Below are 13,657 nucleotides of genomic sequence, written 5' to 3'. Positions count from 1 at the left end.
ATTGAGCTCGCATTCTATTGGCTGATCGGAACAGCCAATAGAATGCGAGCTCAATCTGATTGGCTGATTGGATCAGCCAATCGGATTGAACTATATTCTGATTGGCTGATTCCATCAGCCAATCAGAAAATTCCTACCTTAATTCCGATTGGCTGATAGAATCCTATCAGCCAATCGGAATTCGAGGGACGCCATCTTGGATGACGTCCCTTAAAGGAACCGTCATTCGTCGTCTAGTCGTCGGAAGAAGAGGATGGATCCGCGCTGGAGGTCTTCAAGATGGAGCCGGTCGTCATCGGATGGAAGAAGATAGAAGATGCCGCTTGGAGAAGATGTTTGCCGGTCCGGATGTCCTCTTCTTGCCGGATAGGAGGAAGACTTTGGACCCTCTTCTGGACTTCTTCAGTGGATGTCTAGCCCCCGCTTGGCTTGGATGAAGATCTTGGAGCCAGGACGGATCGGTGAACCTGGCATGGTGAAGACAAGGTAGGAAGATCATCAGGGGGGTAGTGTTAGGTTTATTTAAGGGGGGTTTGGGTTAGATTAGGGGTATGTGGGTGGTGGGTTGTAATGTTGGGGGGGGGGGTATAGTATGTTTTTTTTTACAGGCAAAAGAGCTGAAATTCTTGGGGCATGCCCCGCAAAGGGCCCTGTTCAGGGCTGGTAAGGTAAAAGAGCTTGTAATATTTGTATTTTAGAATAGGGTAGGGAATTTTTTATTTTGGGGGGCTTTGTTATTTTATTAGGGGGCTTAGAGTAGGTGTAATTAGTTTAAAATTGTTGTAATATTTTTCTTATGTTTGTAAATATTTTATTATTTTCTGTAACTTAGTTCTTTTTTATTTTTTGTACTTTAGATAGTTTATTTAATTTTATTTATTTGTAGCAATTGTGTTTAATTAATTTATTGATAGTGTATTGTTAGGTTAATTGTAGGTAATTGTAGGTAGTTTATTTAATTATTTTATTGATAGGGTAGTGTTAGGTTTAATTATATCTTAGGTTAGGATTTATTTTACAGGTAAATTTGTAATTATTTTAACTAGGTAACTATTAAATAGTTCTTAACTATTTAATAGCTATTGTACCTGGTTAAAATAATTACAAAGTTGCCTGTAAAATAAATATTAATCCTAAAATAGGTATAATATAATTATAATTTATATTGTAGCTATATTAGGATTTATTTTACAGGTAAGTATTTAGCTTTAAATAGGAATTATTTATTTAATAAGAGTTAATTTATTTCGTTAGATAAAAATTATATTTAACTTAGGGGGGTGTTAGTGTTAGGGTTAGACTTAGCTTTAGGGGTTAATACATTTATTAGAATAGCGGTGAGCTCCGGTCGGAAGATTAGGGGTTAATAATTGAAGGTAGGTGTCGGCGATGTTAGGGAGGGCAGATTAGGGGTTAATACTATTTATGATAGGGTTAGTGAGGCGGATTAGGGGTTAATAACTTTATTATAGTAGCGCTCAGGTCCGCTCGGCAGATTAGGGGTTAATAAGTGTAGGTAGGTGTCGGCGACGTTGTGGGGGGCAGATTAGGGGTTAATAAATATAACATAGGGGTCGGCGATGTTAGGGCAGCAGATTAGGGGTACATAGGGATAACGTAGGTGGCGGCGGTTTACGGAGCGGCAGATTAGGGGTTAAAAGTGTAATGCAGGGGTCAGCGATAGCGGGGGCGGCAGATTAGGGGTTAATAAGTGTAAGGTTAGGGGTGTTTAGACTCGGGGTACATGTTAGGGTGTTAGGTGCAGACTTAGGAGGTGTTTCCCCATAGGAAACAATGGGGCTGCGTTAGGAGCTGAACGCTGCTTTTTTGCAGGTGTTAGGTTTTTTTTCAGCTCAAACAGCCCCATTGTTTCCTATGGGAGAATCGTGCACGAGCACGTTTTTGATGCCGGCCGCGTCCGTAAGCAACTCTGGTATCGAGAGTTGCATTTGCGGTAAAAATGCTCTACGCTCCTTTTTTGGAGCCTAACGCAGCATTTGTTTGAACTCTCGATACCAGAGTTAAATTTATGGTGCGGCCAGAAAAAAACCCGCGGAGCGTTAACAGCCCTTTTACCGCCGAACTCTAAATCTAGCCGTTAGACTTTGAAGTAACGTCTGCTGACCAGGACATAAGCCATAGCGCCCTACGCGCCACAATGGCAAAACCTGAATTCTTAGCCGTTAGTTTGGTTAAATGAAAAACGGCGTCAGAGATAAAGGAATTAACTAACTTAAGAGCTTCAATCCTGTCTAAAATCTCATCTAACGGGGTCTCCACCTGTAGAGCCTCCTCAAGAGACTCGAACCAAAAAGCCGCTGCAGCAGTGACTGGGGCAATTCATGCAAGAGGCTGGAGAATAAAACCTTGATGAATAAAAATTTTCTTAAGGAGACCCTCCAATTTTGTATCCATCGGATCTATGAAAGCACAACTGTCCTCGACGGGGATAGTTGCACGCTTAGGTAGGGTAGAGACTGCTCCCTCCACCTTAGGGAAACATCTTTTTAAAAGCAGGAGGGGGAGAGAACAGCACACCTGGTCTATCCCATTCCTTAGTAATAATTTCCGAAAACCTCTTAGGGACTGGAAAAACATCAGTGTAAACAAGCACTGCAAAGTATTTGTCCATCTTACACAATTTCTCTGGAACTACAACAGGTTCACAGTCATCCAGAGTCGCTAAAACCTCCTTAAGCAATAAGCGGAGGTGTGCAAGCTTAAATTTAAACGATGTCATTTCAGAGTCAGACTGAAGCAACGCCTTCCCTGAATCTGAAATGTCACACACAGATAGAAGCTCTCCTGCCTCGGCTTCTGAGTATTGTGAGGGTATATCGGACACAGGTATTAAAGCGTCAGAAAGCTCTGTATTTGTTCTAGCCCCAGAGCTGTCTCGCTTTCCTTGTAACCCTGGCAGTTTGGACAATACCTCTGAGAGGGTAGCATTCATAACTGATAACTAGATGTACTTGGCGTCACTTGAGCGGGAGTAGACACATGGGGAGAGCTAGATGGCATAATCTCCCTTTTTTCAGTCAGAGAATCCCCTGGAGATAAATCTTTAAGCGCCATAATATGGTCTTTATAGTTTATAGAAATTTTTAGTACATTTGGTACACATTCTAAGAGGGGGTTCCACAATGGCTTCCAAACATATTGAACAAGGAGTTTCCTCTATGTCAGACATGTTTAACAGACTAGTAATGAGACAAGCAAACTTGGAAAACACTTTAATAAATGTGAAACAGCAATTAAATAAAAACGTTACTGTGCCTTAACCCTTTAAGGACACAGCTTTCAGTTTGCTCAATTGTTTTATGACGGAAAAATTCCGTCATATGTCCTTAAGAGGTTAAGAGAAAAAAACTAGCACTTAAACTGCAAAACAGTGTAAAAATATAGTGAAGTCTTTGAATTTTTTATTTTTTGTGTGTAAGGGACTAAAGCAACATTGTACCCACTTGCAAATGGATGATTAACCCCTTAGGCTCCAAACCAGATTTAAAAAATGTCGAGCAAGATTAAAATACAGTTAAAGGGATACTAACCCCACATTTTTTCTTTCATGATTCAGACAGAGCATGCAATTTTAAGCAACTTTCTAATTTACTCCTATTATCAATTTTTCTTTGTTCTCATGTTATCTTGATTTGAAAAAGCAGTAATAAAAGGTTAGGAACCGGCCCATTTTTAGTTCAGCACCTTGGTAAAATCAGCAAGTGCTACTCAGGTGCTGAACAAAAAATGGTCCGGCTCTAAAGCTTACAGTACTGCTTTTTCAAATCAAGATAGCATGAGAACAAAGAAAAATTAATAGGAGTAAACTAGAAAGGTGCTTAAAATCTCATGCTCTATCTGAATCATGAAAGAAAAAAAATGGGTTTAGTATCCCTTTAAGCACCTTACCACAGCTCTGCTGAGGCTCCTACCTGCCCTCAAATATGATTTAGGGAAGAAATAAACCCTCTATAGTGGTCCTCAGATGCCAGAGGACTCCTCTAGAGAAGCTGGATGTCTCAGTCTGAAGGAAACTGCGCATCTAGAGCGCGAACATAGGCCCCTCCCACCATGTACTGGATGCCAGAGGGGCCTTAAGAAAATACTCCTAGGAGTATCTGACTAGCCATGTGGAAATTAGGCCCCAAATAAAGACTTATCTCCCTCAGAGAAAAAAACGTCCTATTTATGAAACCTGTAAACGTTTTGTCTCTAAGTAATATGAATATTAACATGAGTATTACCCTGTTTTGTAAGCATGATCCCAGTCGTTGTTAAATCACTGCATCTAGCTTACCTCAAATACATAAGGCTCTGTCAGCATTTTCTAGAACTTATCTCTCTAGAAATAAAATTACTGAACATACCTCAAAGCAGGTAATCTGCAGGCCGTTCCCCCAACTGAAGTTTTCCCATACTCTTCAGTTATGTGTGAGAACAGCAATGGACCTTAGTTACAAACCGCTAAGATCATCAACCTCCAGGCAGAATTCTTCTTCTAATTTCTGCCTGAGAGAAAAACAGTAAAACGCCGGTACCGTTTAAAAATAACAAACTCTTGATTGAAGGTAAAACTACACTAAGTCACCACATATCTCTTGATACTTCCTATCTTGTCGAGAGCTGCAAGAGAATGACTGGAGGTGGGGGTTACGGGAGGAGCTATATAGACAGCTCTGCTGTGGGTGTCCTCTTGCAGCTTCCTGTTGGGAAGGAGAATATCCCACAAGTAATGGATGAACCCGTGGACTGGATACACCTTACAAGAGAAATAGAATTAACAAAGTACTCTGATGTGGTCATTATACAACATGTGCAATTATATTAAAAAGGAAAAAAACATGCAAAAGCTGAGTTATTTATTTCAAACCTGCAGTTCTCGCCTATTCCACCAAAAGCAAGTAGTGTATAATACATCGGAACAGCCAATAGAATGCAAGCTCAATCTGATTGGCTGATTGGATCAGCCAATCGGATTGAACTTGAATCTGATTGGCTGATTCCATCAGCCAATTAGAATTTTCCTACCTTAATTCCGATTGGCTGATAGAATCCTATCAGCCAATCGGAATTCGAGGGACGCCATCTTGGATGACGTCCCTTAAAGGAACCGTCATTTGTCGTCTTGTCGTCGGAAGAAGAGGATGGATCCGCGCCGGAGGTCTTCGGATGGAAGAACATAGAAGATGCTGCTTGGATGAAGATGTTTGCCGGTCCGGATCTCCTCTTCTGTCCGGATAGGATGAAGACTTCTGCCCGAAGATGGCCTTCTTCAGCTGCCGCTTGGATCAAGACTTCAGACGGAGGATGGACGTCTTCAGCCCCCCGCTTGGGCTTGGATCAACACATCGGAGCCTGGAGTGATCGGTGATACCCGGTGTGGTGAAGATAAGGTAGGAAGATCTTCTTAGATCTTAGGTTTATTTAAGGGGGGTTTGGGTTAGATTAGGGGTATGTTGGTGGTGGGTTGTAATGTTGGGGGGGGGTATTGTATGTTTTTTTTTCCAGGTAAAAGAGCTGAATTCTTTGGGGCATGCCCCGCAAAAGGCCCTTTTAAGGGCTGGTAAGGTAAAAGAGCTTTTCTATTTTAATTTTAGAATAGGGTAGGGCATTTTTTTTATTTTGGGGGGCTTTGTTATTTTATTAGGGGGCTTAGAGTAGGTGTAATTAGTTTAAAATTGTAATATTTTTCTAATGTTTGTAAATATTTTTTTATTTTTTGTAACTTAGTTCTTTTTTATTTTTTGTACTTTAGTTAGTTTATTTAATTGTATTTATTTGTAGGTATTGTATTTAATTAATTTATTGATAGTGTAGTGTTAGGTTTAATTGTAACTTAGGTTAGGATTTATTTTACAGGTAATTTTGTAATTATTTTAACTAGGTAGCTATTAAATAGTTATTAACTATTTAATAGCTATTGTACCTGGTTAAAATAAATACAAAGTTGCCAGTAAAATAAATATTAATCCTAAAATAGCTACAATATAATTATAATTTATATTGTAGCTATATTAGGATTTATTTTACAGGTAAGTAGTTAGCTTTAAATAGGAATACTTTATTTAATAAGAGTTAATTTATTTCGTTAGAATAAAATTATATTTAACTTAGGGGGGTGTTAGGGTTAGGGTTAGACTTAGCTTTAGGGGTTAATACATTTATTATAGTAGCGGTGAGGTCCGGTCGGAAGATTAGGGGTTAATACTTGAAGTTAGGTGTCCGTGATGTTAGGGAGGGCAGATTAGGGGTTAATACTATTTCTTATAGGGTTATTGAGGCGGGAGTGAGGCGGATTAGGGGTTAATAACTATTATAGTAGCGGCGAGGTCCGGTCGGCAGATTAGGGGTTAATAATTGTAGGTAGGTGGCGGCGACGTTGGGGACGGCAGATTAGGGGTTAATATAATATAGGGGTCGGCGGTGTTAGGGGCAGCAGATTAGGGGTACATAGGGATAACGTAGGTGGCGGCGGTGTACAGAGCGGCAGATTAGGGGTTAATAATAATATGCAGGGGCCAGCGATAGCGGGGGCGGCAGATTAGGGGTTAATAAGTGTAAGGTTAGGGGTGTTTAGACTTGGGGTACATGTTAGGGTGTTAGGTGCAGACATTGGAAGTGTTTCCCCATAGGAAACAATGGGGCTGCGTTAGGAGCTGAACGCTGCTTTTTTGCAGGTGTTAGGCTTTTTTTCAGCTCAAACTGCCCCATTATTTCCTATGGGGGAATCGTGCACGAGCACGTTTTTGAAGCTGGCCGCGTCCCTAAGCACCGCTGGTATTGAGAGTTGCAGGGGCGGTAAATATGCCTGTACGCTCCCTTTTCTGGAGCCTAACGCAGCCATTCTGTGAACTCTAAATACCAGCGGTATTTAAAAGGTGCGGGGGGGGAAAAGCCAGCGTTAGCTACGCGGGTCGTTACCGACAAAACTCTAAATCTAGCCGTATATTTCCCAGTATCCTTTATATGAATAATAAGTGCTGCAGCAGGTTAAATTATAACTGTTTCATTATTGTTAACCAAATATATGAACTAAAAACTACTTTTATAAATCATTAGCTAAAATATGGAAAAATAGCAGGGACACATATGCATTTGAATGCTATAATTTTAAACATATAAAAAAAACATGGTTACCTATTCATAAAATATATAAATCTTTATTTTATTCCGCTGCAGCACAAGTTGTTGGACACTGCACCCTTGATTAACCCTTTGGCTCCCAGAGAAGGTTGCAATGCCTAGCCATCTCTCGTACATGTGTGGTTAAACAAAACTGATTTTTAGAATCTGTGATAAAGTGCAGCCTCCTGCAATAATACAAATTCTGCTCAATCCTACCCTCTGCTGACAGACAAGTAAAACTACAATAATATGATTTTGCTCAGTCTACACCAGTGATTTGCAACCATTTTTGCCGTGTCACACTTTTTTACATTAAAAAATCCTGCGGCACACCACCATCCCAAAATTTTACAAAATCACACATTGTAGCCTAATACAGGATATATATATATATACACACACACACACACACACACACTGTACTGTGCTGTCATGCCATGCCTCCTACAAACTATTCATGACATATTGACATTCTTTTACAAACAATCATAATGATAGTCTGTGAATGAATCTCAATGTCATGGTTGTAAATGATGCCTGATGAGCCTGTCACATACCTCCCAATATTTCAAAATTTGAAAGAGGGACACCCCTGCACTGTTGTCAGTCTGCCACGGCACACCGGTTGAAAAACACTGGTCTACACAATACTTCTTCATTCCTTGATAAAAATGTTCTGTTACATTTTCAGAATTAATTAAAAGCTATAATCCTGCTATAAATAAAATTGACATAACTATGCACTGCATAGACTTTTTTTTATTAAAAAGTGAATTTGAAATCAAAGTAGAACAGTGACATAGTTATGCATTAAACTAATATTGAAAACCATAAGTGAAACTAAAATGAAATGTTAAAATATGTTTCTGCTACAGTCTTTTATGATATTTAAGCGATATTGTCAACTAAATGGATATTATAGGTGAGAACAGCATTTTTGTATTGACCTTTTCAACCCATCAGTATCAACCACAAACTATGCTCATTTCTAATTCACAATTATTAATGTTACTTACTTTTTCCCACAAAGCAGTGGGTCATTGTAAGTTATTAACCGACAGACAGATGTATAATTTTTATTCAGGTGTACGGGTGTTCCAACACCTCATTTACCTAGCGTGAAGGGACATACAATGGTTACCTTGAACTGCTGTAATCCTGGTGAGTCCGTTTACCATTGCTGCGGTCCCACCGCGAGGGCACCAGATCTATAGGCGACAGGCCAGAGGCCCCGGAGCTGCGGCGCAGTTGAGGAGTTGGCAGACTGCTTCTACTGTTAAGGCCCTGAGAATAAAAGACAATATATCTTTTAGGAGGTAACTTGCCACTCGAATTCCCCAGATAAATCCAGATTGCAAAGAATATGTATTAATAATAGTAGGTTAAAAATCTGATAAAAAATACTCAAGTTAGCGCTCCCGTGGCTCTGTGAAATGGAGAGGGTTAGCGTGGCTCAGTGGAGTGGGTTAGCGTGGCTCAGTGGGTGGGTTAGCGTGGCTCAGTGGGTGGGTTAGCGTGGCTCAGTGGAGTGGGTTAGGGTGGCTCAGTGGAGTGGGTTAGGGTGGCTCTCCAGCGCGCTTGGGTAAGTATTTTAGTCGCTACAGGTGAACTTTTTCACCTGTAGCAGTGGAACATGCACATTCGTTTAACGAAAATGAATGTAAATGTCCCACGAATGGTCGGTATTCGTTTTTGTTGGGGTGCTGAACATTCGAAATACAAAGTATTTTGTATATTCAGAACAAAAGATTCAGCAGACCCAAAAAAAATTTGCTTGTGCACATGTCTAGTAAATATGTCTTTATGGTAGGGCAGCAGTGCTTGCAACAATGTTGGTAGCAATATTACACATTATTGCGAACACTGCTGCCCTACCTAGAGTTAATTGTCAACAAAGGATACCAAAAGAACAAAGCAAATTTGATAATATAAGTAAATTGGAATGACTTAAAATTGAATGCTCAATAAAACTATTTTGGATGATTGATTAATATAACAGATGATGAAATTAAAAAAGGTTATCTGAAAATATAATCAATTAAAGGGACACTAAAGTCATAATGAAACATTTATGATTCAGACAGAGCATGTTTTAAGAGTTTTAAAAGACTTTCCAATTTACGTTGCTTATGAAATGGTGCACAGTTATATTATATACACACTTTATTAGGCACCAGCTGCTATTGAGCCTGTGCAAAAGTTTATAGTGTATACATATAAGTCTGTGATTGGCTGATGGTTGTCACATGATATAGGGGGCCAGCAAATTAAATTTAAAGTTAATGGTTGCAACTTCCTGATAATGCCAATGACAAAAAAGAAACTGGAATAATTTTTACCTTGTGTAATTTTCGATCACCTTTTTCCATTGTATCCTCCATTTCAGTACAAGGATAGAAGCCAGGGAAGGGTGTAAAGGGGTTAACTTTGGGTCTACATGAGCCAGAGAAAGCCCCCATTAGACTGCTAATACTCCGTAGTGAAGATACAACCTGGGGGGAAAGGGATGGATCCACCAAGAGGTCAGATACCATGTTACGAGCCTCATTCAGAACCGAGAGGTCTACTCCATTCCCGCCTCCAGCATTCTGAAAGAAGAAAGGGTGAATATGAAATCTGTATAAATTACATGTTCTAATTTACTTCTGTTATAAAATGTACATCTTTTTACCCCTTAAAACAGTTCCTTTCCATAAGGGCATACCGAGGCAGGCTTAGGATTGTACTCTATGTTTTATATTGTTACAAACATTGTATAAGGGAAATAAAACGGTAATAATTGTTAGAGCATTTTCTTATTGCACTATTGCTGCTAAGGAGTCAGCTGTAGAGCAGCAATGGACTGATGTAGCTAAACACAGTCACTGAGCCAGTAATAAGAGGCATATGTGCATAGCCACCAGTCCCAGGCTAGCTCCCAGTAACAAACAGGGGCCTCAGAGGTCTCAATTTAGACTGGGCACACACATATAGGGGCCCCTTCTGTCTATTCAATCAGTAGTGGCATTTGTATAGCGCCCCATTCTGTCTATTCAATCAGTACTGACATTTCTATAGGGCCCCCTTCTGTCTATTTAATCAGTACAGGAATTTGTATAGGGGCCCCTTCTGTCTATTCAATCAATACTGGCATTTCTATAGGGCCCCCTTCTGTCTATTCAAAGAGTATTGGCATTTCTATAGGGCCTCCTTCTGTCTATTAAAATTAGTACTGGCATTTCTATAGGGGCCCCTTGTGTCTATTCAATCAGTACTGACATTTCTATAGGGCCCCCTTCTGTCTATTCAATCAGTACTGGCATTTATATAGGGCCCCCTTCTGTCTATTCAATCAGTATTGGCATTTCTATAGGGCCCCCTTCTGTCTATTAAATCAGTGCTGGCATTTCTATAGGGCCCCCTTCTGTCTATTTAATCAGTACAGGCATTTCTATAGGGCCCCCTTCTGTCTATTCAATCAGTACTGGCATTTCTATAGGGCCCCCTTCTGTCTATTCAATCAGTATTGGCATTTCTATAGGGCCCCCTTCTGTCTATTCAATCAGTACTGGCATTTCTATAGGCCCCCTTCTGTCTATTCAATCAGTACTGGCATTTCTGGTCCCCTTCTGTCTATTCAATCAGTACTGGCATTTCTATAGGGGCCTCTTCTGTCTATTCAATCAGTACTTGCATTTCTATAGGGGCCCCTTCTGTCTATTCAATCAGTACTGGCATTTCTGGTCCCCTTCTGTCTATTCAATCAGTACTGGCATTTCTATAGGGCCCCCTTCTATCTATTCAATCAGTAGTGGCATTTCTATAGGGGCCCCTTCTGTCTATTCAATCAGTAGTGGCATTTGTATAGGGCCCCCTTCTGTCTATTCAATCAGTAGTGGCATTTGTATAGGGGCCCCTTCTGTCTATTCAATCAGTAGTGGCATTTGTATAGGGGCCCCTTCTGTCTATTCAATCAGTAGTGGCATTTATATTGGGGCCCCTTCTGGCTATTCAATCAGTAGTGGCATTTGTATAGGGGCCCCTTCTGGCTATGCAATTAGTAATGGCATTTGTATAGGGACCCCTTCTGGCTATTCAATCAGTAGTGGCATTTGTATAGGGGCCCCTTCTGGCTATTCAATCAGTAGTGGCATTTGTATAGGGACCCCTTCTGTCTATTCAATCAGTAGTGACATTTCTATAGGGGCCCCTTCTGGCTATTCAATCAGTAGTGGCATTTCTATTGGGGCCCCTTATGGCTATTCAATCAGTAGTGGCATTTCTATTGGGGCCCCTTCTGGCTATTCAATCAGTAGTGGCATTTGTATAGGGACCCCTTCTGTCTATTCAATCAGTAGTGGCATTTCTATAGGGGCCCCTTTTGGCTATTCAATCAGTAATGGCATTTCTATAGGGGCCCCTTCTGTCTATTCAATCAGTAATGACATTTCTATAGGGGCCTCTTCTGTCTATTCAATCAGTAGTGGCATTTCTATATGGGCCCCTTCTGTCTATTCAATCAGTAGTGGCATTTCTATAGGGGCCCCTTCTGTCTATTCAATCAGTAGTGGCATTTCTATATGGGCCCCTTCTGTCTATTCAATCAGTAGTGGCATTTCTATAGGGCCCAGGGCTCCACCTACATCATGTCTAGTCCATCTGTGTACTGAAAGAGTATGGACTTGCTCCTATGTGGCTGCTGGGCTTTTGTTGATTGCAAACAGCTAAAAAGGGTGCTACTGAAATCGGGGGCCCTGCCACTTACTTTGCCATGGGGCCCCTTGATGTTTAGTTACACCACTGCTCCCAGTAGTGCACTGCTGCTCTCGAGCTGACTTTGCAGAGTTTAAACACTTATGCCTAGATTTAGAGTTTTGCGGCCAAAGGAGTGCATTAGCTACGCATGTTTTTTTTCTAGCGCTGCTTCTAAACAACGCTGGTATTTAGAGTTCTCTGAAGGGCTGCGTTAAGCAAAAAAGGGAGCGTACAGGCATATTTACCGCCACTTCAACTCTCAATACCAGCGTTGCTTATGGTAGCGGCTAGCTGGAAAAACGTGCTCGTGCACGATTCCCCCATAGGAAACAATGGGGCAGTTTGGGCAGAAAAAAAACCTAACACCTGCAAAAACATAATTTATGCTTACCTGATAAATTTATTTCTCTTGTGGTGTATCCAGTCCACGGATCATCCATTACTTGTGGGATATTATCATTCCCAACAGGAAGTTGCAAGAGGATCACCCACAGCAGAGCTGTTATATAGCTCCTCCCCTAACTGCTATATTCAGTCATTCGACCGAAAACAAGCAGAGAAAGGAGAAACCATAGGGTGCAGTGGTGACTGTAGTTTAAATTTAAAATTTACCTGCCTTAAAATGACAGGGAGGGCCGTGGACTGGATACACCACAAGAGAAATAAATTTATCAGGTAAGGATAAATTATGCTTTCTCTTGTAAGGTGTATCCAGTCCACGAATCATCCATTACTTGTGGGATACCAATACCAAAGCTAAATTACATGGATGAAGGGAGGAACAAGGCAGGTACTTAAACGGAAGGTACCACTGCCTGTAAAACCTTTCTCCCAAAAATAGCCTCTGAAGAAGCAAAAGTATCAAATTTGTAGAATTTTGAAAAAGTATGAAGCGAAGACCAAGTCGCCGCCTTGCAAATCTGTTCAACAGAAGCCTCATTTTTAAAGGCCCAAGTGGAAGCCACAGCTCTAGTAGAATGAGCTGTAATCCTTTCAGGAGGCTGCTGGCCAGCAGTCTCATAGGCTAAGCGGATTATGCTTCTTAGCCAAAAAGAAAGAGAGGTTGCCGAAGCCTTTTGACCTCTTCTCTGTCCAGAGTAGACAACAAACAAAGCAGATGTTTGACGAAAATCTTTAGTAGCTTGTAAGTAAAACTTTAAAGCACGAACCACGTCCAGATTGTGTAATAGACGTTCCTTCTTTGAAGAAGGATTAGGACACAAGGATGGAACAACAATCTCTTGATTGATATTCTTGTTAGATACCACCTTAGGTAAAAACCCAGGTTTGGTACGCAGGACTACCTTATCCATATGGAAGATCAGATAAGGAGAATCACATTGTAAAGCAGATAACTTGGAGACTCTACGAGCCGAGGAAATAGCTACCAAAAAAAGAACTTTCCAAGATAAAAGTTTGACATCTATGGAATGAAGAGGTTCAAACGGAACTCCTTGAAGAACCTTAAGAACCAGATTTAAGCTCCATGGCGGAGCAACAGGTTTAAACACAGGCTTGATTCTAACTAAAGCCTGACAAAATGCCTGAACGTCTGGAACATCTGCCAGACGCTTGTGCAAAAGAATAGACAGTGCAGAAATCTGTCCCTTTAAGGAACTAGCTGACAATTCTTTTTCCAAACCTTCTTGGAGAAAGGATAATATCCTGGGAATCCTGACCTTACTCCATGAGTAACCCTTTGATTCACACCAATAAAGATATTTACGCCATATCTTATGGTAAATTTTCCTGGTGACAGGCTTTCGTGCCTGTATTAAGGTATCAATGACTGACTCGG

General features: G+C 40.7%; 1 protein-coding gene across 2 annotated transcripts in view; it reads right to left on the bottom strand.

The window, feature by feature from the left end:
- PDE3B (phosphodiesterase 3B) overlaps positions 1–13,657 on the bottom strand; it is a 569,714-nt gene that overhangs the window by 166,365 nt on the left and 389,692 nt on the right. For both annotated transcript variants that reach the window (XM_053720621.1, XM_053720622.1), the window contains exons 3-4: positions 9,465–9,713; positions 8,267–8,409 (exon numbers count right to left, since the gene is read on the bottom strand). In XM_053720621.1, the coding sequence (XP_053576596.1) occupies positions 8,267–8,409; positions 9,465–9,713 (392 nt within the window). The remainder of the gene's footprint in view (positions 1–8,266; positions 8,410–9,464; positions 9,714–13,657) is intronic.

This window comes from Bombina bombina, chromosome 7 (genome assembly GCF_027579735.1).
Source record: "Bombina bombina isolate aBomBom1 chromosome 7, aBomBom1.pri, whole genome shotgun sequence".
Classification (NCBI taxonomy): Eukaryota; Metazoa; Chordata; class Amphibia; order Anura; family Bombinatoridae; genus Bombina; species Bombina bombina.
The sequence above is the reverse complement of the archived record's forward strand: the minus strand, read 5'-3'. Positions and strand labels throughout refer to the sequence as shown.